At 49.0% G+C, this 24009-nt stretch overlaps 9 protein-coding genes across 9 annotated transcripts; 5 read left to right on the top strand and 4 right to left on the bottom strand.

Moving 5' to 3' along the window:
• Positions 1 to 393, top strand: N7520_001738 (uncharacterized protein; the record flags this gene model as incomplete). Its single annotated transcript, XM_057135673.1, has 1 exon — positions 1 to 393. One exon carries the CDS (start codon positions 1 to 3, stop codon positions 391 to 393), a length of 393 nt encoding a protein of 130 aa, XP_057001609.1.
• A 591-nt stretch (positions 394 to 984) lies between these two features.
• Positions 985 to 1260, top strand: N7520_001737 (uncharacterized protein; the record flags this gene model as incomplete). Its single annotated transcript, XM_057135672.1, has 1 exon — positions 985 to 1260. The coding sequence occupies one exon, from the start codon at positions 985 to 987 to the stop codon at positions 1258 to 1260; it is 276 nt and encodes a 91-aa protein (XP_057001608.1).
• Positions 1261 to 3634: 2374 nt separating this feature from the next.
• On the bottom strand, positions 3635 to 5032 carry N7520_001736 (uncharacterized protein; the record flags this gene model as incomplete). The annotated part of the gene is made up of 1 exon (XM_057135671.1): positions 3635 to 5032. The coding sequence occupies one exon, from the start codon at positions 5030 to 5032 to the stop codon at positions 3635 to 3637; it is 1398 nt and encodes a 465-aa protein (XP_057001607.1).
• Positions 5033 to 5451: 419 nt separating this feature from the next.
• N7520_001735 (uncharacterized protein) lies at positions 5452 to 13437 on the top strand (the record flags this gene model as incomplete). Its single annotated transcript, XM_057135670.1, has 10 exons — positions 5452 to 5664; positions 5725 to 5978; positions 6039 to 6263; positions 6319 to 6596; positions 6647 to 6891; positions 6949 to 7105; positions 7346 to 7405; positions 7453 to 9766; positions 9830 to 12530; positions 12586 to 13437. The coding sequence occupies 10 exons, from the start codon at positions 5452 to 5454 to the stop codon at positions 13435 to 13437; spliced, it is 7299 nt and encodes a 2432-aa protein (XP_057001606.1).
• A 640-nt stretch (positions 13438 to 14077) lies between these two features.
• N7520_001734 (zinc finger BED domain-containing protein) lies at positions 14078 to 16901 on the top strand (the record flags this gene model as incomplete). Its single annotated transcript, XM_057135669.1, has 4 exons — positions 14078 to 14185; positions 14265 to 14900; positions 16010 to 16229; positions 16567 to 16901. 4 exons carry the CDS (start codon positions 14078 to 14080, stop codon positions 16899 to 16901), a joined length of 1299 nt encoding a protein of 432 aa, XP_057001605.1.
• A 683-nt stretch (positions 16902 to 17584) lies between these two features.
• On the bottom strand, positions 17585 to 18950 carry N7520_001733 (uncharacterized protein; the record flags this gene model as incomplete). Its single annotated transcript, XM_057135668.1, has 2 exons — positions 17585 to 18455; positions 18535 to 18950. 2 exons carry the CDS (start codon positions 18948 to 18950, stop codon positions 17585 to 17587), a joined length of 1287 nt encoding a protein of 428 aa, XP_057001604.1.
• A 2284-nt stretch (positions 18951 to 21234) lies between these two features.
• On the bottom strand, positions 21235 to 21621 carry N7520_001732 (uncharacterized protein; the record flags this gene model as incomplete). Its single annotated transcript, XM_057135667.1, has 2 exons — positions 21235 to 21386; positions 21507 to 21621. 2 exons carry the CDS (start codon positions 21619 to 21621, stop codon positions 21235 to 21237), a joined length of 267 nt encoding a protein of 88 aa, XP_057001603.1.
• Positions 21622 to 21846: 225 nt separating this feature from the next.
• N7520_001731 (uncharacterized protein) lies at positions 21847 to 22364 on the top strand (the record flags this gene model as incomplete). The annotated part of the gene is made up of 2 exons (XM_057135666.1): positions 21847 to 22178; positions 22229 to 22364. The coding sequence occupies 2 exons, from the start codon at positions 21847 to 21849 to the stop codon at positions 22362 to 22364; spliced, it is 468 nt and encodes a 155-aa protein (XP_057001602.1).
• A 63-nt stretch (positions 22365 to 22427) lies between these two features.
• Positions 22428 to 22971, bottom strand: N7520_001730 (uncharacterized protein; the record flags this gene model as incomplete). Its single annotated transcript, XM_057135665.1, has 2 exons — positions 22428 to 22556; positions 22594 to 22971. 2 exons carry the CDS (start codon positions 22969 to 22971, stop codon positions 22428 to 22430), a joined length of 507 nt encoding a protein of 168 aa, XP_057001601.1.
• Positions 22972 to 24009: the final 1038 nt, after the last annotated feature.

The raw sequence follows: 24009 nt of genomic DNA, 5'->3' as shown, positions 1-24009 counted from the left end.
ATGGTTGTGCCCCAGATGCTTTATGGCTGGTCGGCATGGCACATCCCAGGAAGCAGCTACACAAGCAGAGGAGGGGCTATGACAAGCACTATCCAGAGGATCCAGAGGCGTGCAGCTCAGATCATCACCGGAGCCTTTCGGACAACGGCTGGTGCAGCATTGGACATCGAATCTCATCTTCTCCCGGTGCAACAACAACTTGAGCAAACCGCATTGGAAGCCACAATGCGTATGAGGAGCACCCCGCTATACGTCGACATGGCCTCAACAACGGTCGACCGGAGTAGCCATCAGAGCCCCCTCAACCGCTTCTCTAGCATGCTGGAACATAAATTCAAGGTGCGGCTTGACCGGCTGGAAAAACGTGTACCGCATGTGGTGCCGCCATGGTAGGTCCCACCATTCGTCCGCATCAGTGAGTCTGTAGAGAAGGCAATCAAGGAGCATGATGCCATCGAGCTGGAAACACTATGTATCTACACAGACGGAAGTAGCATTGACGGCCACGTCGGCGCGGCGGCTGTAACGCGTGCACACGCCAACAGGCCCTGGACGAAGCGAACTCAATACATGGGTACATCCAGGATTTCCACTGTGTACGCGGCAGAGCTCAGAGGGCTCGTTTTGGCTCTACAGATAGTACTCGACACACCGCCAACGTATACCCTGCCAGATAAATGCGTCGCCATATTCACGGACAACCAAGCCGCTATCCAAGCCATTCGGAACCCCAAGCACCCATCGGGACAATACATTTTGGCCGAGGCTATTCAAGTACTCGAACAGCTTCGAGAACAAGGATGGCAAATACAGTTCCGAAGGATTCCAGCACATGTCGGCGTGCCAGGTAACGAGGCAGCCGACCAAGCGGCGAAAGCGGCCACCGGAACCAGTCCAAGCACGGGAGCGAGCACTGAGCGACCGATGGAAGCGGACTCTCTGCGGACACTCACGGCAACCACCAAGTCCATCATCCGTCGGGTGATGAGAGACGAGTTGGATACGGCCTGGGAGAATGCCAAGCACGGGAGAGAGCTCTTTAGGCTCGGGGTGAGGCCCGGGAAGGCGATACTCGACACGCACATTGGCACACACAGAGCGATCAGCTCCGCCATCACACAGATGCGCACGGGCAAGATTGGCCTACGTGCATACCTCCACGCCATCAACAAGGCCGACTCCGACCAATGCGAATGCGGCCACGGGCCGCAAACCGTACGGCACGTCCTGCTTGAGTGCCGGAACTGGGCGGACGAATGACATCAAACGCATTCTATGTAGCCCGTCAATGGCAGTACAAGCAGCAAAGATGATCTTGAGGACTGGACTGCTGGGACAATTCCGAGCAGTGCCATCCACGGTACTAAAATACACATAGCGAAGACGAGTGATTTTTGGTATATAGAAGAAGAGGCGGGCCAGGAAAGGCCTGACAAGTACACAGACACAGAACAACCATTAGATTATGAGTGGTGGGCGACCAGCCGTAGCGGATGAAGGAAGCAGTTCTGGGAGGGACGGCTTGTTGTCTGAAAGCAAGGGCGGGGACACCTGTACTTATAGATGGACGCTGCATAGCTGCCTTAGGGCGGCTGGGACAGTCTATGAATCAATCAATCAATCAATCAACCTACCATTAGGCTCCAGGAACGTACCAGTAGGTTCCAGGAACGTACCAGTGGGCTCCAGGAATCATTTTGCTCCTAGAACTCCAGACTCGATTCCTAGAGGCTGATTGATGGCACTTCAAAGTGGGGCAAGGAGCAGCAGTGAGCCAATAGGAATTCTCCTTCAGCGACTTGCGAGAATGGCACAGTAGTCCAGAAGTAGGCCAAACTTGAAATGCGTATTTGGCCCACCATTGATTCTGGAACCAATGTAGCACGAAAACTACAGTAATTCTGTAACTCGAGTTCGAGCACTACCGCAGTTTTAGAACTACAATTCCAGAACTAATGCGGTTCTGGAACTCTAGTTTGAGAACTACCTTAGGTATATCGAGCATAATTCGAGGATGCAGGTTGCTAATATTTAGGTGCGTGCCTTCTGTTCAATCGTCCCGGATTTTTCAATTACGACTAATTGCTGTATGAGCACATATAGAATGCGCAAGACCTACTACTCTACCGTCCAGTACATAAACTCTTGACGAAATTTCAGATCCCCGATCTAGCCCGGACTCGGAATGGGCCGGAGGCGGTCCTCACAAGCAAGTTGAAATAATATTTCGTCCAAGTCCCGGGGGGTGCGGAGGTATTGGCAAATGCACGGACCTACGTATTTGGCGGGGATAGGCAGCCAATCATCTATTCCTGAAGGTTGTAATTTCAGTCGACTTCACCGGATCATTTCGATTGGATTGCGGTCAATCACCGCTTGAATTCATTAATTAAGACTTCCAGAGCGCTTATACATGGCGTAAACACGACCGTTGATTATCATTATTATTTTTATTATTATCCATATCGAGCCCTCACAACCGTTGACCAACCCAGCAAAGCCAGAAGTGTCGAAACTCAACCGTTTAAATCAATCGATCTTATTCTGCTCCTGGTTACGAAGTAAAGAACAATCATCCATCATCAGATTTCCACACAACAAAGGGTTCGCGTAGCTAGCCGATGTAGTTTAAAGAGCGGGAGGTTCAACCACTTAGCACTCGGTTGTACGCAGAAAGATTTTGAGCAACTGCACCAGAGTCGCCCGACAACATCCAAAATCAAATAAGCCATTCTACTAGATAGGTCCTAATCCTTGCGCTAGCTTGGAAGATACGTGCGATAATTGGAATATAACATGCATCTATATTCCTCAAATTTGGATTCCAAGGACTAACAAACGGTGAAGATGAGCGACCGGTCGACCATCTTGCCAACGGCGGCGCTTCTTTCCCACCCATCAAAAAATGAATTGGAAGCACATGAAAAGGTACTTGAGCCTCCATCAAAAGACTTGAACGTTTAAAGTGATGACCAAACCAAGTTTTCAGGCCTGCTACGTAGTAAGGCAGACTGCATAAGCACTTGCTGCATAGACAGTCTTCACTGTCGGTATCACTCTCATCTGGAACAGCAACATAAATCCAATTTTTATTGCAACTTCTTTCAAGTTTGGAGTCGGCCAACTTGTGTCCCAAATAGCTTTGCAGCTTTGACTGCTAGAAGTCTGGATTTACTTTAGTACACGCCTTCGGTCTTTCGATCTCTATCTTTGTTATTATATCCCATAGGCATACTGTGGACGTCTTGCAGGTCGATGATGATCGCTGATATGTCCAATAGACTAGACCTAAAATCGGTTAGCGTGTCTCACTGCGTTGCTCACAAATACACTACATACACAAGGCATAAGGGTGTGAGATACTTGATGTTCCTAATCATTCCGAGCACGGTACTCGCTAAGCCTGCATGCATGTCCAGCTCAACAGGACGCACGTGTCCTTGGACACTCGCATAGCTTGCAGGGGGGTAATATCTCTGTGTCGAGCGATCTAGATCGATTTAGTTGAGGTCATCATCAACTTATCCCTGAAATATTCAATATTCATTATGTTTATAGGTTGACTGTTGTTCCTCCAAAATTGCCATGAATTTCCCCCAAGCCTTACGTAAGTAAGATAGATAGATATTACGTATCAGAGAATTCGCGATGCCCACCGCAGCCATTCGGCGTCTTCTCCTAGGAGGCTTGCCACTGCCGAGTTCGTCCACATAACAATATCGTGCCCGCCGGAAATGCTGGGCAACACATTCACAAATCCATCCATGAAGGCCGGGAAAGCAAATCGTAAAGCTTGAAGGGGGCCCAAATCCGTGCCCCACGATATTTCCTTAAGGATATCTCCCAAACGAGAGGGACTAGTGACCACCACGTCATATCCAACTGCCGGCATGGCTAAATTGTAAACATTGGCGCTCGCATCGATGCTGCCGGCCAGTTCCCAAATTCGATCCGGGGTCCACCAATCAATCGAATCGACGATTTGGTGAGCAAGCGCATACAGCGACCCTTCATCATCCGAGACCAAATCTGCAGCAGTTGTGTGGGCCCTTGCCAGCACAATCGCGTTGCCTAAGTATTCAAGCGGCAGAGGCGGATCAACCCGCCTGCGTACGTTCACCGAGCTGAGGAGCGAACTGCTGCCTACCTCGATTCCCGCCCGTTGCCTTGCTCTAGTTAAATGGCGCCAGACCAAGGCAGAGACGATAGAGATCTCGGTCACGATTGGCTGGTCACTGGACGGGGGTTGTGCGACCTCTTTCAACCCATTCATCGCCTCTGGAGAAAGGCTCCAATGTGAAAGAGCCACCAGGCTTTTCAGCTGCAGGTGATCGCCCGCTACGGAATGTTCAAGGATCTGCCTTTGTGTTTCCTGGTATGAACATTCGGACCACTTCCAATAAGATTGAAAATCAGACATTGGCCGAGTAGAGTGTCCGCCAAAAAAGTTCGATCCATCCGAAGCATCTGGTGAGATCTTTTGCGAGGCGGTAACCCTCAGACCATCAGACTCTGCACGGAAATTTCTTGCCCATGTGTGGGCAAATGTGCCCAATGCCTGAGCATCCATTACTGCATGATGTCCATTGAAAGCAAGAATCAGACCCCCAGTGATGAAAGTGGCTTTAACAGAAATGACGGGACACCGACTGCTGTGTCCCCACGGCTCAGGAGAAAATCTGGACACGGTCAACTCAGAGTACGAGAATTGACGAGCGGCCAGGGCATCAAATTGAATTTCGGGCAAGTCATTCTCGTAGAATATGACTCCCGCATTCTCTTCGTACTCTAGCTGTATGGTACCTCGCCCTGCGTCCTCTGGGATCACGGTGGCGGCGATGATATTGATTTCATCGATGGTGTGTGCTAGACCCACTTGCAAGCTACGCACGATGGAAGCCCGATTCCCACTTTCGTCGAGCTTGAAAATGCACATCAAGGGAAGGACAACCCGTGCCATATATTGGTCCAGAGGGGTCAATTTGGCGTAGACATGGCCGATAGGAATACTGGGCCGGATTAGGGTTCTCATTCTGAATGGGTTTGAAGAGGACTGAAGCGATTGTGTTGGAAGACGGAATGTTCAAGACGCGGAGTGATTTCACGAAGTTAGAAACCTTTTTAACCTAATTGCAAGTCCCTTGAAGGGGAGAGTTTCCAGTTAACATCGATCCGATCGATCGCGCTATGTTCGGTCTTTGATTAGCTTTATCGACACGTGTGACACTGTGAGGCGTTCACTCCACTCTTGCTTGAAGATACGGGATTTCTGCATATATATCATATCACATGCATGCATGCCCCATGCAAGTGGAAAGAGGAAGAAAAAAAGGGACAAAAGAGCTGATGTAGAAAATAAATTGAATTCCTCTGATCACGATGTCTTTTCAAACACAGTTCCTCTTTCCTCTAGCCAACAGTATCAGTTCTTATACGAGAAACGCTCACAGCATGTCTATAACCTTTGGATTTCAGAATGACAATGATGGTGGATCTGAGCCTGTCGCCATCATTGGAATGTCCTGCCGCTACTCTGGAATGGCTGATACACCCGATGGCTTGTGGCAGATGCTCTCGAAGGGTATGACAAGCTGGTCTAGAAATGCCCGGGACCGGTTCAATATTGACTCTTTCTGGCATCCGAAAAGCGAGCTCAGTGGATCTGTAAGTCACCAGGGATGTTGATATGATTAGCACTTAGTCTAGATAGCTCATCACTTCTAGTTCAATGCCAGCGGAGTTCACTTACTCAGACAAGATCTAGCTGCGTTCGACAATGATTTCTTCAACATCAGCGGTTTAGAGGCAATGTGCATGGATCCCCAGCAGCGCCTCATGCTAGAGGTAGCATACGAGACATTTGAAAATGCAGGAATTCCCATGGAAAAACTTGAAAATTCCGAAACTGGAGTATACTGTGCCTTGTCGTACACGGACTACGATGAGATTTTAGCACGAGATCCAGAGTTACCAGCGAGGTATGGGAAAAATTTATGGCCAGTCCCCGAGCTGCAAAAACCAAGCTAACATGCCAAAAGCTATCGCTTTACGGGTACTGGAGCATCGATACTTGCCAATCGCATATCGTATTTCTTCGACTTGCATGGGCCCAGTTTAACCATTGACACCGCATGTTCAAGTACTTTAGTCGCGCTTCACGAAGCCTGCCGTGCTATTCACATGGGTGATGTTCGCCAGGCTTTGATCGGCGGTGCAAACCTCATCATGGACCCGGACAAACTTATAGCCCAATCTTCCATGCAGTAAGTAGCCAGAAAAGTGGCACATTTCTTTTTGAGCTGACGATGTTTCGGATAGGTTCTTGTCACCAAGCGGCCGATGCTATAGCTTTGACTCTCGTGCCAGTGGTTATGGCCGAGGCGAAGGAGTCTCAGCTATTTTGATAAAGCCGCTTAGCACGGCCCTCGCAGACGGAGATTCCATTCGCGCTGTCATTCGTGGCACATCAGTCGTCAACGACGGCAGAACACCCGGTATCACAATGCCATCGGTAGACTCTCAGACAGCTGCCATTTGGAAAGCCTATCAAGATGCGGGGCTGAATCCAGCTGATACACCATACGTGGAAGCACACGGTAAGGGAAAGCGAATCGTGTCATACAATGAAACTCTGACAAGCACACAGGAACGGGAACTACGGCAGGAGATAAGACAGAGGCAGTGGCGTTTGCGAATACGTTCGGCAAAGGTAAAAGAAACGAGAAAATCTTCGTCGGCAGCGTGAAGTCTAATCTGGGGCACCTCGAAAACGCATCTGGCTTAGCGTCAATAATCAAGACTGTCCTTGTTTTGGAGAATGGCATAATTCCGCCCAACCCGACTTGGCGCAAGCCAAGTGAGCAACTTGGACTAGATGAGAAGAGTATCATTGTGGGCTCAAACTGTAGCTGTTCACTTCGTATTCGTGTTTACTGACTGCTTCATCAGATTCCGACGGCTTGCACACCATGGCCCGCGGGCACTGTGAAACGGGCGTCTATTAACAGCACGGGTTATGGTGGAACGACGTGTCATGCAGTCATCGAAGCAGCACCAGCTACTGCATCCACTACGGTTGTCTCTGGATCTCGTCAAGGTTCGAGTCGTGAGTCAAACCGGGATAGAACATATGTCTTTCCATTATCACATCACCGGGATGGCGGGCTTGCTAAATGGGCACGCAGACTGAAGCGCCACCTCATAGCACCCGTTCAGAATAGTGAGCTAAGTGATTTGGAAAGGCTGGCGTTTACATTGAGTTGCCGGAGATCCCACCTGTTATACAGGGCGACCGTTGCGGCTTCCTCGAAGGAAGAGCTTTGTCAAATGCTAGACAGTGTCATAGACGGCTACATTCGAGAGACAAATTCTGCAGACCGGCCCAGTGTTTGTTTCGTTTTCACAGGTATGGCAGAATTTCGATAAATGAGAGATCATCTAACAGCTTGCCAGGTCAAGGGGCTCAATGGGCCGGCATGGGTCGGGAGTTATTAACAGCCTATCCAGTATTCGCACGTGCAATATTGGCAGCCGAGCAGGAACTTATCCAGTTGGGAGCAAATTGGAGTTTAATATCAGAGCTGTCGATGCCATCGGAGAAGTCTATTATCGACGAAGCTCACGTGGCGCAGCCTTCTTGTACCGCGATACAGATTGCGCTTGTTGACCTGCTTACATCATGGGGCGTTCAGTCCCGTTTCTTCTGCGGTCACTCCAGCGGAGAGATAGCGGCTGCATATGCTGCCGGTGTTTTGACAAAAGAGGATGCTCTTCGGGTCGCATATTTTCGCGGTGTTGCTGTTAGCCAGCTGAAAAAACTCCACCCTGATCTTGAAGGAAGCATGCTTGCCGTTGGTATCTCTGAGACTGGTGCTAACCAGTTGATTGAAGACTTTCGAGACCAGGTTGTAATTGCATGCATTAACAGCCCGTCTAGCGTCACACTATCAGGTGATAAGTCGGCACTGAAGCAGCTACAAACGCGCCTGGAAAGTGAGAGAATTTTCAATCGCATGTTGGCAGTGGATGTGGCATACCACTCCCACCACATCGCCCGAGTTCAACAGACCTACCTCTGTGCACTAGCAGGAATCTCCCCCCGTCAGGCAAAGACGGGAGCACATATCTTCTCTTCAGTAACAGGGCTCCCCATACAGGGCAAGGAGATGAGTGCAGAATACTGGGCGCGGAATCTGGTATGCCCAGTGCGCTTCTCTGATGCTGTCAGTGGCGTGCTTTCGACAATTTTGGAGCAGAAAGGCTCGCTGGGTGCAACGGGACCGAGCCTACTGGTCGAAATTGGGCCTCATTCCGCGCTGGGTGGTCCGATAGCGCAGATCATCAGGGTCTCGAGCGGTGCTGGGCCAATCAGCTATTCTTCTGTCCTGGTAAGAAATGAGAGCGCGGTAAAGACTGCCCTTGACCTGGCTGGGAAACTTTTTACTCTTGGTGCTTTTATATCCCTTAAGGAGGTCAACCACCCCGTAGGAGAGACCCCTGGAGCTATTCTAAATGGATTGCCACCTTACTATTGGCATCACGACAAGCTACACTGGCAGGAGTCGCGCCGAAGTAAGGCGTACCGCTTCCGAGAATTCCCCCGACACGAGCTTCTCGGAACCCCGACCCTCGACAGCATCGATGAAGAACCGACCTGGAGAAATTACCTTCGGACTGCGGAGCTGCCATGGTTGATTGGACATTGCATAACCGGACAAGTCATCTTTCCAGCCGCCGGATACATTACCATGGTCGTGGAAGCTTTGAGAGAGCGGTGCCTAGTGACTGGAACGCCCCCGTGGAAAAAACTCCTCGTCCGATTCAAGGATATTAGTTTTGGGCACGCCTTGGTCTTCTCCGAGAACGATGCTATCGGGGTAGAGACGTTTCTTCACATTCGACCTCAAACTCAAACTGCCCTAGACTCATCCTCGACGTGGAAAGAATTTCGAGTCTTCTCGTCTTCTCAGGGAGAAAGTTTCACGGAACACTGTCGTGGTTTGGTCTCGGTGATCCCGGATTGCAATGCCCCGAGACAAGATCCAGATAACTTGAATAATGTATCTTCGGAGCGCTGGAAGACGATAAACTCTAGCAAGCTTTACAAAGATATCCGCGCCCTCGGGAACGAGTACTCAGGTCCTTTCATGAGTCTCTCGATGATTCAAACACGCGAAGGGGAGTCTAAATGTCGTTTCAAAATCCCTAATATTCAATCCTTGATGCCTGGCGGATATCAACAGAAACACTGCTTGCATCCGACAACGATCGAGGCCTGCTTCCAAGCCGTATTTCCAGCCTTGCACGCTGCAGGAAAATTGCGCAGCTCATCAGTACTCACGTCAATTAACCAACTACAAATATCGACCAACATTCCTTCCTTGCCAGACAGTGAGCTTTCCGTAGAAACGAGGGTTGAAGCCTTTTGTCTTTCGAAGTACTCAGCATGGTTCAATGTTTACGATCCGGATGACACACAGAGGGTACCTTTGATCGAAGCAAAGGGGGTTGAATACACTACGGTCCAGAAAGCTGAAATGCCGGAGAGTAAGGATGGAGCTGGGTCCACATTGTGTCATCGCCTTGAATGGGACATTGACTTAACGATCTCTCCACTGGACCGCGTTGCGCAACACTGCCAGGAGAATGTCGCAGCGTTCGGTCCACTTCACCTCCGCAGAAATTGTGATCCCTTCTGCAGAAGTGCAATCCGTCGAACACTCGCTGCTCTGTCCCCATCCGATGAGGAGATGATCTCGGGGGACTTGTAATTCCTTCTTCAATGGATGCGTTCCATCGACAGTGACCCCTCGGTGATAGATGATGTCAGTGATACACAAGTCCGGCAGCTCGGAGCCGTCGGAGAGGCCGTTGCGCACGTGGGGGCTCACCTTCGCTCAATTCTGCTCGGAGACGTTCATCCACTGACAGTGATGCTGGAGAATGACCTTCTCTACCGATGTTACTTCGACGATGATAATCTCAATCGATGCCATAGCCAAATGATAAACTACATCAAATTGGCGCAGTTCAAGAATCCCAGCATCCGCATACTTGAAATCGGCGGTGGAACTGGCAGTCTAGCAGTGCCATTGCTCGACGCTTTACTGAAAAAGCACGGCGCACGTTTGGGAATTTATGTCTTCACTGACATTTCCACACTCTTCCTGGCACATGCAAAGGGTCTCCTTGAAAGATATAAGTCCGTGGTAGAGTTCCAAAAGTTTGATATTGAGATGCCCCCAGAGGATCAGGGCTTTGACCTCGGGTCCTTCGACTTTATCGTCGCCTCAAACGTCGTACACATAACTAGATCATTGAAGAGCACACTGGGCAATCTTCGAAAGCTGTTGAAGCCGGACGGCTCAATGGTGTTCTTGGAAACCACCAACCCTTCATTGCGATGGGGTTTCTTCGCTGGATCTTTGGCTGGGTGGTGGAAAGGTGTAAATGACGGAAGGGAAAACTCACCATTGCTGAACACTGAAAGATGGGACAACGTCTTGAAAGAAAACGGCTTTTCTGGTGTCTCTTTGGAAATGAAGGACTATGAGTCGGATGAAGATCACGAAATTAGCGCCCTGGTCACGAAAAACGTCCCGGAACAAGAGCCATGTCTATCCACACGAGGAGTATCGATTGTTACGGTGGATAAGACTGTTGAGCTGGCCAAGGGGCTTGCAATCCTAATCAAGACAAATGAAGATAGCATCACCGTCTCGCAAGTTCCCTTGCTAGAGGCGAATGCCAGTGAGTGCATCTACATCATGTTGCTAGATCCTCTAGGTGGCGGGTTCCTGAGCGAGCCAAACGAGGCTGAATGGGAGAAAGCGCGAGAGGTCATATGCCGAGCAAGTGGTGTTCTTTGGATCACCCGAGGTGCAGCGGTAGACTGCAGCGAGCCACACCATTCTCTTATCACTGGTCTGGCGCGTAGTCTGCATTCAGAAGACCACCAGCGCAAGCTGTTCACCCTGGATCTTGATCCTGGTGTCATGTGTGTTGATGACATGGCTAATAGCATATGGAAGGTTTTCCAGCATACCCTCGGCAGCAGAGCACCACTGCAATCTGATTCGGAATTTGAGTATGCATTGAGAGATGGAAAGGTGTTGATACCTCGATTAATGTTGGACGAGACCATGAACAGCTACGTCCAGGATACCGTATCTCATTTCCACCCTTGTCTGGAATCCAAAATTGATCCCGAGCGGGCTCTACGCCTGCAGATTCAGACTGCGGGACTGCTAGACACGATTTTTTGGAAAGACAGCGTCTTGGATTCTTTCCCTGTCAAGGACAATCAAGTCCGCGTAAAGTTTGAATTCATGGCTCTCAATTTTCGTGATACGATGATTGCGATGGGCCAACTCAGCAGTGACACAGATATTCTAATCGAAGGCAGTGGCACTGTTGTTGGAGTTGGAAGTACTGCCCAAGCTAGGTTTGCTGTGGGTGACTCGGTCTGTGCTTTTGGTCCACGGGGACTTGCCACCACCAGCAATCTAGATTCTCACCATGTGTTCCACGTGCCCTCGAGACTCTGTCTTAAAGACGGAGCAGCTGTGATCGTGGCATATGCAACCTCTCTCTACTGTCTCAGGGACGTGGCCCATCTCCAACCCGGTGAATCAATTCTTATCCATTCTGCCGCTGGGGCTGTAGGTCAAGCAGCAGTGGCAGTGGCAAAGTACCTGGGCGCCGGCAGCATCTTTGTCACAGTGGGAAATGACGAGAAGCGTGCTCTCATCAAAGAAAAATTTGGGATTGAAGACAGTAACATCTTCTCCAGCCGGGACCTTGATTTTAGTCGCGGAGTTCGCTCCCAAACCAAAAATCAAGGCGTCGATGTAGTGCTGAACTCATTGAGTGGGGACGCGCTGAACGAGACATGCAGTACCCTTGCGCCATTTGGACGGTTCATCGAAATCGGTAAAAGAGACCTCGAGAGAAACGGGCGACTGGAGATGAAGCCCCTTGCCAAAAACATTACTTTCGCCGTTGTGGACCTTGTATCTCTAGCCACCAGTCGGCCCATGGTATTCCAAAAAGTGGTTCAGGACGCCCTAGAAATTGCCAGCTCCCCGAACCTTCCGCTCTTGGACCCTATTACCGTCAAACCGGCCGCTGGACTGGAGGATACCTTCCGTCTGATGCAGGGTGGAAAGCACACAGGAAAGCTCTTGATAGAGCTCAGCCCTGATATGACGCTCAAAGTGCAGCCTCCAACTCCGCCGCCAGCGGTCCTACGCCGAGACGGCTCGTACCTGGTAGTCGGGGGTACCGGCGGAGTTGGCAGAGCTTTGGTACGATACCTGGCCGGTCTGGGCGCAGGTCAAATCATCACCCTATCGCGATCAGGAGATGATTCTCCACACATGAAGGAGCTGTTAAAGGAGCTTTCTCCTGGTGACACTACTCTCACTGTCATTCGCGGCAGTGTTGCTGATCCAACGGCGCTGGAGAGAGTCAAAGAGGCCACACAAGATATCCCACTGCGCGGCATCATCCAAGGCGCCATGGTCGTGGAGGTATATTATACCCCAAGCTTTCCCCCAGGATATCTCAAAACTAACACCTTCATAGCACACGTCTTTCAAAGAAATCACACTCAAGAAGTGGACCGAGATAATCCATCCCAGGGTCCAGGGCACCATCCACCTCTCCAAAACACTCACTTCAAACCTGGATTTCTTCATAGCACTATCCAGCATCAACGGCATAATAGGCGCCCCGACACTAAGCAGCTACTGCGCTAGCAACACCTTCCTCGATGCCTTCGCGCGAAACCGCGCATCTCACGGCCTCCCAGCACTCAGCATCGACATCGGAATGGTCGCCGAGGAAGGTACCGTCGCGGAAGACGAGCGTATCGCCAATTTCGAACGCCGCCTAGGCCTCCGCCCACACACACTCGGCCAACTTCTCGCAGTAATCAACTACGCCATCAACAACCCAATCGCCCGCACACCCGCAGAAGCCCAGATCCTCTGCGGCGCTAGACGTGAAGACCCAGGCTCCGGCTCCGAAGAAGCCCTGCGCCAACGACGCGACGCTAAATTCTCGCACATTTACCAGAAAATTACTGAAGATCAGGCTGAGGTAGCTGGCGGTAAGCAGGGGGGGTTCGATATGCAGGCTGCGATGCGGGCTGCTGAATCCCCTGAGACGGCGACGAGTGTCACGCTGCGCGCGCTACAGGAGAAGATTGCGCAGTTGCTAATTCTTCCTGAAGAGAATTTACAGGTAGGTCGTTCGGTGGCCAGCTATGGGTTGGATTCGCTTGTTTCAGTGGAGTTGCAGAATTGGGTTTCCCGAGTTATGGGGGGGCATGTGCGGACATTTGAGTTGATGAGTTCTATGTCAATGGTGCAATTGGCGGAAACGATCGCGAGGCGGTCGCGATTGGTTACAGCTGGGGTTTTTGGGGATGCATGATCGTGATGAAGAATGATGTATGAATGTTGGGTAGACCTCGCCAAGCGTGGGTTTGGGTTGGGTTTTCAATTTCTTTACCCGCCCACGGGTAGCCCACCGCGGGTTTTGGCCTTCATGAACCCGCCCGTGGGTTCTTGGCGGGTACCCGCGGGTTACCCAAAATACCCAAAAATATGGCTAAATCGCGAATAAAACTGATTAGTCACTGTGTGTAATTTTTGTATTTTATAATTGTCACGCTTTTGGCTGTGTGTTACGCTCAAATACTGCCCCCTCATCATGTGTCAGAAAATATATATATATTCTGCTTATCTCGAGGTTTCTCTTGACAGTCTTTCTGTATCTCAAGAGATCTCAAGCCGTATCGATGAGCTTATGAAAGTTTAATGGAATCCAAGCTCACTGCGTTGTATTCATTCGATTATATTCAACTTGACGCACTTAAAGTTAGCCATTGGAATGTTCTCAGCGTCCTCAAGTCGCGCGGGTTTTGGGTTGGGTTGGGTTTTGGGTACCCGCGGGCTTACGCGACTCAAGAATAGATAGATCCAAACGCACGACGCGACTCTAACAAAAATCCACATTCAAGCACACAAGATGGATATTTTTATCTTCAACTCCGATGGCACAAACCATCAACATGGCGGCTTCTTCCTCGTCATCGCAATCAAGGTATCAGGCTTTCAGCCCTCTGCTCTCTATTGAGCCATCGTCTGACGTTTTGTTGGACTCGGATATTCAGTCTTTTGTATGAGAACAAATGCCTCCTTCGTGTGCTTGATTGACTATTGCGAGACTCCCCACTGGTATGCTAAGATAGCCTACAGCCTTTCACCGAATCCCGCGAGAGCTACGACATAAATACTCGAAGACCTCCGGCGACGCTAAGACGCGTGGGACCTCAACGCAGAAAGAACTGGGTTTTGTACGAGTTATACCTGGAGAGAGAATTTTTAGGATGGTGGGAGAAAACCGAATATGGCCACAAGCTAAACGGGGACGGTCAGTCCCAAATCAAGTGGTCTACCGAGTCGCGTCATGCCGACGCTTGGAAACACTTTGACCAGGTAGCCGATATCGATTCTGGTCGCCCACGAGTCCTTTGTAAAGCCTGTCTTACTTTGCTTGATCATCCACAGTACAAAGGCAATGGGACAAGTGCTATGAGTAGACACCAAAAGTCAAATTCCTGCCGCAAGGGAAAGAAAAGAGGATCTCATCAAACACTAATCCCCGATTCGTTGCAAAACCATTCCATGAGGGAGTCGGCCAATGTGCACAAGGTAACAACATTCCAACTTGAGGAGCAGTTGTTAAAGACTATTACCTGTCTTCGGTTGCCATTCCAAACAGTGGAGAACCCTGTGTTCCAGAGGCTGCTTAATCTCGTAAATTCGGGAACTGGAGTACTGGAACTTCCGTCAGCAAAAACCCTGCGAAGGCGACTCCGGAATGCAGTTACAGTTCAACAGGAGTCGCAATTGCAAGATCTGCCTGAAGACGCTAAGGTGTCACTCGCGTTGGATTGTTGGACCAGTCCATTCCAGCAAGCATTTATGGCAATCACAGTCTATTTCATTGACAAAGATTGGAATTACCGAGAAATGCTCCTTGGCTTTGAACCATTGCACGGTCCCCACACAGGGAACAACCTCAGTGATGTTCTCCATCAGTTACTGAAGGAACGTGGACTCTTGGATCGCATCTTTAGCGTCACGACAGATAATGCGTCCAACAATGAGACGTTGATCCGCGCTTTGCAAAAAAAACTGATCTCTACTGGCGCGATTGGCTCCAGGGAATCCATTATCCGGGTTCCTTGTATGGCCCATGTGATCCAGCTTTGCCTAAAGCAGCTTTTGGGGCATATTAGAGCAGCGCCCAAGAACAAAGAAGTAAAGACCTTTTGGTCTGATACTCAAGTCATCGGTTTAAGAGACTCAGCAAGCCACGGAGATGTGGCTCATACCCTGGCAAAGGTGAGTCTGGAGCTTCCACGAATGACTGTAAATATGGGCGGAGTACTGATCAAGGCAGATTCGGTCATTTGCGGTATTTGTCAATGCAAGCCCACAACGGCGAGATACATTTTTATGTCTTCAATCAGGCGGAACCCGGCTGTTTCCGTTGCACGATGTTCAAACACGCTGGAACTCCACTTTTTTGATGCTTCGCCGTGCGCGTCGACTAAGAAATATCATCGACAAATACTGCGACGATCATGAATACTCTCAGTTCAAGATTACTGACATTGAATGCGGCAAATTGACTATCTAGTCCACTTGACCAAACCGTTCTTCCAATTCACCATGGCTCTAATGAAGACCAAAGACGTGACAATTCATAGCGTGTTCCTTGTGTATAGGAAACTTCTGGAGCATATCGAACGGTCAAATCGAAAGTTGAAGAAAAAGACAACGCCTTGGAAGAAGGACATGTATAGCGCGCTGCTCGTTGCGAGGCAGAAACTGAGAGAGTACTATGAGAAGACCTACCGTGACCACGGCTTTCTCTATGGCACGGGAGCTCTACTTGCTCCTCAATATAAACTATCTGCCTTTGATGATGGGAGTATTCTATTTGCCACGAGGATACTTCGAAAAGGTACTGTGAATACTTGAGAGCGTGTTTCACGCAGTATCAACAACAAAATCCTGAGCTATTGTTTCGTACAGTGCATCGTTCGTCGGCACTGCATAGTTCAGAACTTGATCGGCTACTTGAACCAGTCAATGACTATATGCTCCTCGAAGGGGTAGAGCATGACGAGGTGGATCGGTACCTCCGAGAAGGTATGGGCAACTGGCATACTACACTTAGACCACTAACTGATTTCTATAGCAAATGTTCCCGTGCCACCACGGCTCTATTGGAGAGAACATGAGCGTGAGTTCCCTGTGCTTTCTCGGCTGGCACGCGACTTGCTTTCGGTTCCGGCCACCGGCGCGGGGGTGGAAAGGCTTTTCAACAGTGCGCGAGACATCTGTCATTATCGTCGAGGGTCTCTTCATGAAGTGACTATTCAAGACTTGATGATGTATATGTGCTCAGAGAAATTTACACTGGAGGGAGAGCAGTTAGCTCGCCTGGAAAAGTCGACGGAGATTGAGGGTCAAGAGACAATTGAAGAGGATGAAGCGTTGAAAGGAAATGAAGAGGATGCTGAGCCGATCAGTGACGAGGAAGAGGTCGAAGAAAGTGAAGACATCGAAGGCAATTTGGAAATCGAGGCCTCATACCAAGTTGAAAGTATACTGGTAGAGGCTGACCGGCCTTCAACGCACAACCAGACGAACCATGAGGATGGAGACGTAAATGAGGTGGAAGAGGGGGAAGTAATTGAAGTCGATGAAGCTGATTTGCTTCCACCTCCAATAATACAATTGGGCGATAGAAGTCAGAAGAGATCCTCTGGTAGGGTAACGATGCCCTCAAGTCGACTGCATGGGTACGAGCTATATTAGTCTTCATGCACCAATCTCATTCCCTTTGTCTATAATATTTGTTCCCCAATCTCCCCGCTATAGATTAAGATACCCAGACAGTGGCTAAACCATCACGTAATCTAAAATTACTGCATAATTTAGTGCAAAATGATATGTCAACTATTTTTGCTTTTTTGGGTTATACAGGGTACCCATTTGGGTCTTGGGTCGGGTTTCCCAGATGACAACCCGCCCACGGGTATGCTGACTAAGACCCAACCCAGCCCGTGGGTTGGGTTTTCGTGGGTGGGTTTGGGCGGTGGGCGAGTTTTGGCGAGGTCTAAATAAGGCACTAGGGTGGAGATCACGTTACTTGAACGGCCATTTTTATGACGACAGTGTTCAGCAACTTTCCTTTCTTTTTTTCTGATGAATCCAGGACATCTTGAACAAAAAGAGTCATCCACTAGGCATAACACCTCTCTTACAGCTGTTAATCAGGATTTGTGAGATAGGTGATAGATTGGTCTTAAAACCGAAAAAGTATTACTCTAGGCCTGCCCCAGAGCTTGAAAGTAGAACTTCAAATCAAAGTGGTTTATTTTAGAACCTAATTGAATTTAAGGCAGGAGGAAAGCCCCAGGAGCACACTAACTGAACGAATATAGAAGCATAGACAAAGCTACTCATCTCCTCGGCGTTTCTACCCAGTCACTGCTTGTTCACGGTGATGACATTTGTGTTTTCGGCGAAGTCACCGGCTGTAGAGTAAAGCCTTTTCCAAATCGTTCTTGAAATTCTGCTGTCGTTTCGCCCTGCATCCTGTCGTCTGCACTGGGCGTGGCCCCGGCCTTCGGGAAGGAATCTTCGCCCCTCAGATGACTCGTCTGCATGGTTGCGAGATCTCGTGATAGTTGCTGGATAGATTCATCGCTCAAGTAGCCTCCCACTTGCCTGCTCCTCCAACCCACACCCCGGTTCTTCCCATGTAAGACCTTCCCGTTCGCGGAGACCATGAACTGCAAAGCGTCGCCGGTGCCATAGTTTTCAATGACACTGACGTTCTCCCTCAGGTGATTGTCAGCCCGGGAGCAAATATCCAAGCACTGCCGGGCGGTTTCCCATTCATCGCGCAATCTTGACAGGTCCTGGGCTTCTTCGTCCGACGAGATGACTGACTTTGATTTTGCCAGTAGCCGGTCCATGATATCTCGCATATGCTTTTCCAACTTGGCAGCTGTGATAGTCAAGCTTCGTTTGCATTCTTGCAGGCCCTCATTTGTGAGGGTTTCGGGAGACGTTTCTGTCCCGGTTGATTCACGAGATGCATCCGTCTCGTCAGATATTAGCTGAATCTGATCGATGTGACTTGACAGCTGCGCACAAATCTGGAGGCATTTCTCGGTGCTCAGGCGCTCCTCCCGGAGCGACTGCAGCTCGGCCGCATCTAGTCCAGGCTGAGCCGCATCGTTGACGACTAGGTGCTCCAACTTCCTATCAATACTTTCAAGTCGGGCTTCGAGGTCCTCCTTGGCATCTTGGATGAGGTTCTCGTAGTCCCCGATGGTTTCAGCAGCGATTGCAGATTGACGTCTGGTGAACGGTCAGAATCAAATGCAAAACAAGAATCACAGCGCAGTAAAAGGCGCTGTCACAAGTAAAGGTGACTTACAGAGTTGCATCAGTCAAGGCAATATTGATCGTGGCTTTGTATCCCGACAGCAAGTTGCGGAAATCGTCAATATTGTCACCCATGTACGTCAGCTTGGCCCAGTCCCGGAAACTTGTCCGATTATTGTTTGATCGCGATGCGCAACGGAGCACCTCCTGCTGGAACTCTTTGCAGGCATTGCCACATCGCAACAGCGGCAGATCCAGTACCGAGAGATCGACGTCAGAGGTCGATTTTACTAGATCGACGAGTGGGGCCAACACGGCACCCAAAGCTTCCAGCTCGCAGAGAAGGTCACGCACGCGCTTTGGATGGGACCGGAAACTGTTCACAGTTTCATAAAGCGAGACGCTGCATTGAAAAGCGAACGTTGCCAGGCCAATTAATCCGGAGGCTAGCCCTACTGGTTCAGCCATGATTGTGTCTGCAAGATTAAGAAAACCAAAGTTGAGATGCGAAGTTACTGAGGTTGTCGGACTCTTATATTCAAAGACAAGAACAATACACCCAATGAGGGCTACGTTGTAGGCGCCAGATTAATTGTGCGGATCGCTGTCGAGGTCGATGGGGCGGGCGGCTAACGAAACCTGGGTGCGGCGGAAAGGCGGCGCGGGCGCGAACACCGTGCATTCGGGCTCCCAAGCATCCATACCGGGAAAGTATATATCCGGGACATTATCACATGGTGTTATCAATCCTGCTCATAGGCGATCATTGTGTTTGCAATGATCCCATACTTCTTGCCGTTAGCCCCTTGTATGCGCCCTTCGTCCTCGTATAGAGTGGAAATGATTTCAGAAAGGCATCAAAACGCCTGCTGTTCGCGCGCGCGTCCGAGGCGCTTTCCTGTCAGAGAACGATAGTGTAAACAGTCAGAATGCGACGATCTGCGAGAGTGTGGAGCCCGCGCCGCGTAAGTCTAGGTCTTTTTCGGCTTTGTCACACTTGCTCGATTACGACCGCGATGGGTACTATAGGTGATGCAAGTAAATCATGTCATATAAAGTCAGTCACCTAGAATTTGTTTATATATGCTCAAACGATAACACACGCCAATGATCGATCCATGATACGCGCCCGCGCGCGCAAACAGTACCGCTAGTGTGTCGCTAGTAGTTACAATATTTGTGCATGAATACCCTGCTAATCAGTCCGCAGGTGAATAATCGCGTTTCCACTGCTTTTTATTCTGTACCTTCTGTCGAATTGTAAGGGCCCTCTAGCTTGCTGTGGCAGACTCGACCACTATGTGGATGGGTTGTTGATCGACGGTGATTTCCACAAGCAGCTGCGCAAAGATAAGGCTATATTATGGATCAGTGAGGCCAAAGCTACTCGGTAAGTCAACACGATTACCGCTCATTAGAAGACATGGAGTGCCGATGCCGTCGCGAGCACGGCATCGGATTTTCTCCACTCGGCTAAACGGCCTGCAAAGCCCTCGCTGATAGTTGGAACCTCTCGCTAATCATCCTTTATTGGATTCCAACCAACCATCATTAAATGTATATTTTCTTGCATACATCTGTGTTTTGTGAATTTTTGGACTGCGTTCGCGATGACTGAGGACTTGGCTCTGTAACTGGATACGGAATATGCGCAGAAGATCAAAAGCCATCATAGTCAAAAGTACAGTAGGAATCGGCTTTGCTTGAGTTGGGTGGAAATATTTCTAGGCCTGATGCTGCACTGAGTGCATACCTGAGCAACTTATCACGTGATGAAAGGTATCAGAGCACGTAATCAGGCGGTGGATCGGGACCAATGGATACCCGTTCGAGGATGTGTTGGTCTGTCCATTCTTCTACCTTTCTGCACACACTTTCATGAATGTGCTGACTAAGTATCATGTGTAGACCTGCCAATATGGGACATGGACCTATGGGTCCACGTAGGACTCCCACGCTAAGCCATGGGAAATCCCACTTACGTAAGTCCTATGGGATTCTGCTTCTGGGATTTGGACAAGAAGGGTGGTCCCATGGGATCCCATGGGACTCGATCTAGCCAGATTAGGAAAGATCACATGACTGCATAACTTTGTTGAAATTTTCTGCTGTATTGACTATGTATAGAGGATTTAAGATACAGAGGAAAATTACTACTAATAACCCTCTCCCCCCTCTTCTACCTTTGAATTGGATTAATTAAGTTGAACCCCTATTTTAGGGGTTTAACTTTTAGTGAAGTTAATCACGTGATAAGTAGGCTAACATATATCTCTTTAATAATTTCCTGGAAATCTCTTATATTGATATCGAGTTTTAGAAGAAATAAGATAAAAATGACTAGTTCTAATCGAAAATATATTAAAAATCACTATTTTAGCTAATTTTAGGGAAAAAAAGTAGAGATTCATAAGGCTAGGAAAATATAAGTAGTCCCTGGGTGTAGATATATATCTTTATGATATCCCTGACTGTAACTAGTAAAACAAATATAAAACAGCCAAAATTACCTTCGTAATTTACATTAATTTATCCATTTCCTCTTTAGGCAATTATGCAGGAAATAAGGGATATGGGATCTAGGCAAATGGGACTTGGACAAGAATATTTTTTTTCCGGTCCCATATTGGCACGTCTAATCATGTGAACACTTTGCTTACATCATCTAATCTATGCCGACACCTAAGTAGGCCCCTCATAAAACTAACGTACGCCGTGTCATCTTCTTTTCAAACCCTTTCTCTTACAAATCTTATGTCAGACTTGCAATACTCGATAGTGCCAAACTTCCTTCCCTTGACACTGCAATGTACCGGACATGGGTACCGTCTTTCTTGCGACCGGATTTTACCTGGCCTCGACCGATGCTATCAACAATATGCGAAACGACGCCCGGAATGCCACCTATTCCAGGCAGAATAAGACGCAGAGTCAGTGGCCTATTCCATGAATTACTGTATCAATTGTCACGCTGGTACTGTTCATGCTTCAGCATCCCTTTCGACGCCAGTATCATACAGTTACCGTTTGGGTTGGTCTTAAAGTGGACAGATCGAACCAGCATAGAGGAGGCTGTCGCGATGCAAATGGCGCGAGCTGCCGGAATGCCAGTTCCAAAGTTCTGTCTTTCGGGGAACATCCTCGCGCGCCCTTTAATCGCTTTTTCTCCATATTGATGACGAGACTTCCTGGCAACCCACTTGAGAACTCAGCCGACCATCTACACGTTGAACTGGAAGACCCGTGGCTTTTCGAACTGAAAAAATGCGTGACTTCCATGCGTACTTGGGTCTCAAATCATACCCTGAGTGTTTGCTCAGTTATAGGCACCTCGTTGCGAAGTTCAAGAGTGCCGAGTCACATAATGGGTCCGTTCACAGACGAAGACGAGCTCCAGGATTATCTCCTAAGTCCTGCATCTAGACACGGCTTTGATTCGACTAGAGAATACATGAAGGCTTTGGCGCAAGCGAATGAAATTCGCGAATATCCTCACGGGATTGCATTCACCCATGGTGACTTCAAGGCTCATAACGTTCTCGTCGGAGATGATGGTCATTTATCGGCTTTTCTTGATTGGGAATCCGCCGGTTGGTACCCTGAGTACTGGGAATTTACGACTGCAATGAGATATGGAAAAAGCAGTTGGTGGTCTCAAGTGACTCGGTGGATAGGAGGAGACCAGTATTACGGAGAGTTAGCTTGTGATATTGCGCTCAACTCATTAACGGTTGACTCATACATAGCTTTTTGAAGGAAGTAGTGAATTTAGTCCATGAATTTGCTTCCTTTGCGCTTTCCTGCTCTGAAGCTTATATTGAAATTGTCTCTAGAGGCGAGGAGATACAGGAGCAATCAATGATTGAAGGGCGACAGCATTGAGACTGAACAGAATTAAATACACATGACGATTCTGAATCCTTGGAACAAGCGCTCGTGACTCTTTCAGAGACATAGTCTAGATCTCACAACGGGCCGGGGCTGCTGATTGATGGCAGCGCTTGCGCGATATTGGTTCCCAATCCCCATGCACTCCTGCAGCAAAGCTTCAACATTGCTGTATCGAGCAAAGCCCTGCTGGGAGTTTCTGTAGGATCTTCATCAACCATACACGGCAGGTGACTCCAGGTATACTGTTGACATCCCCATCGTGCGATCTCATAGTCTGATCAAGCTGACCATAGAGGGTCCCTGGAACAATGGCAACTTGGACGAGGACACACAGAAAATTGGATTTAAACACTCCGCCAGTAGGACCGTGGTCAGGCATCCAACCTCCGCCAAGATTTCGCATATGATATTTGGTGCCGCCCATTGCACTCGTATGGAAGTAGTGACCCCAGTGGAAGTCATTTTGACGAGGAGGGTCAGATCGAATCCAAAGTACAATGAAAAGCGAGTTGAGTGGGAGTCTAGCTAACGCGTCTTCTTGTTGCTTCTTAATAATTGTCGCACGTTCTCTCGCTGTCGTAGGAGCAGGCTGAGACATGTTTCCGAGCTGGGGTAGAAAGCGGACTGGAGCAAATTTTGGAAGATAGGGATTGATGATATTCTTTGCATTGAACAGCCACAGGAGGCCTTTTTAAGGGCCTAAATTTTGCCCAAAGATATATGCTCAGATATGCTGACCAGGATTGAGCAAGCGATACGCCAATTGAAGTGGGAACGGGCGCTTGCTGTGAAACCGTGAAACCGTAAAAGGGTATACCTCATGCGAGTCGGCCACAAGAAAGCCACTGTGGATGCTAGCTTCAGTGGCGTAGAGCCATCTGACAACAGATCTCCGCGACTAACAAACTGGAAACCGAATTTTTCCAATGCCTTCCCCTACTCGTTCGACAAACCCGCAATTGAATTTCTAAAAATGAGGTTGTCCTCCTATTCTCTTGCTATTCGTACCTTTTTTAAGCAGGTCACCCTCTCCGCGGCAATGACCACTTATTCCACCTATTTTCTCCTCACTCACGCACAAAGCGACATAGGCAGCGCTTCGTCAGTGGACATGATTGGATTTCACCTAGCGCCCATGGAGCAACACTGTATTCTTATCACGGTCACTCTAAAATGGTCATTACATGGCCACTCTTTAGGCTAGATTTGGCCTTGTGCCGGGACATTCCTCTGCATTCGATCTGGAAACGGCAGGCCATCAAAGGGTTCGGCAAGATTCCCTTTAGATCACTACCAAGATGAGGACACCTCGAACTAGGATTGATTTGCGCCCCACGGTAACTCTTCCCTCATTATCGTTATAGAGAGCCGTCTACTTAGAGTTCCAGTTAATGACCCGAAGCAACATTATTATCCGTGTTTAAGAAGCAAGGACTTTTCTTCACTTGCTTGAAGATGTGGCCGCGAATGATTACCCACCGACATAAAATATTACCAGGAATTCCTGTACCCTCAGCCTCTATAAGTAGGCATCGGGAGTCCATGGTCCCGTGTCTGCCACAAGCCGATGAAACAGGCGAGCGAAGTCAGTTTTGTCTCAAATTGTCCATTCCAACAAACAAGCCACACTCCAATT

This window comes from Penicillium odoratum (assembly GCF_028828045.1).
Source record: "Penicillium odoratum strain IBT 22623 chromosome Unknown utg000001l_segment0_segment0, whole genome shotgun sequence".
Lineage (NCBI taxonomy): Eukaryota > Fungi > Ascomycota > Eurotiomycetes > Eurotiales > Aspergillaceae > Penicillium > Penicillium odoratum.
The sequence above is the reverse complement of the archived record's forward strand: the minus strand, read 5'-3'. Positions and strand labels throughout refer to the sequence as shown.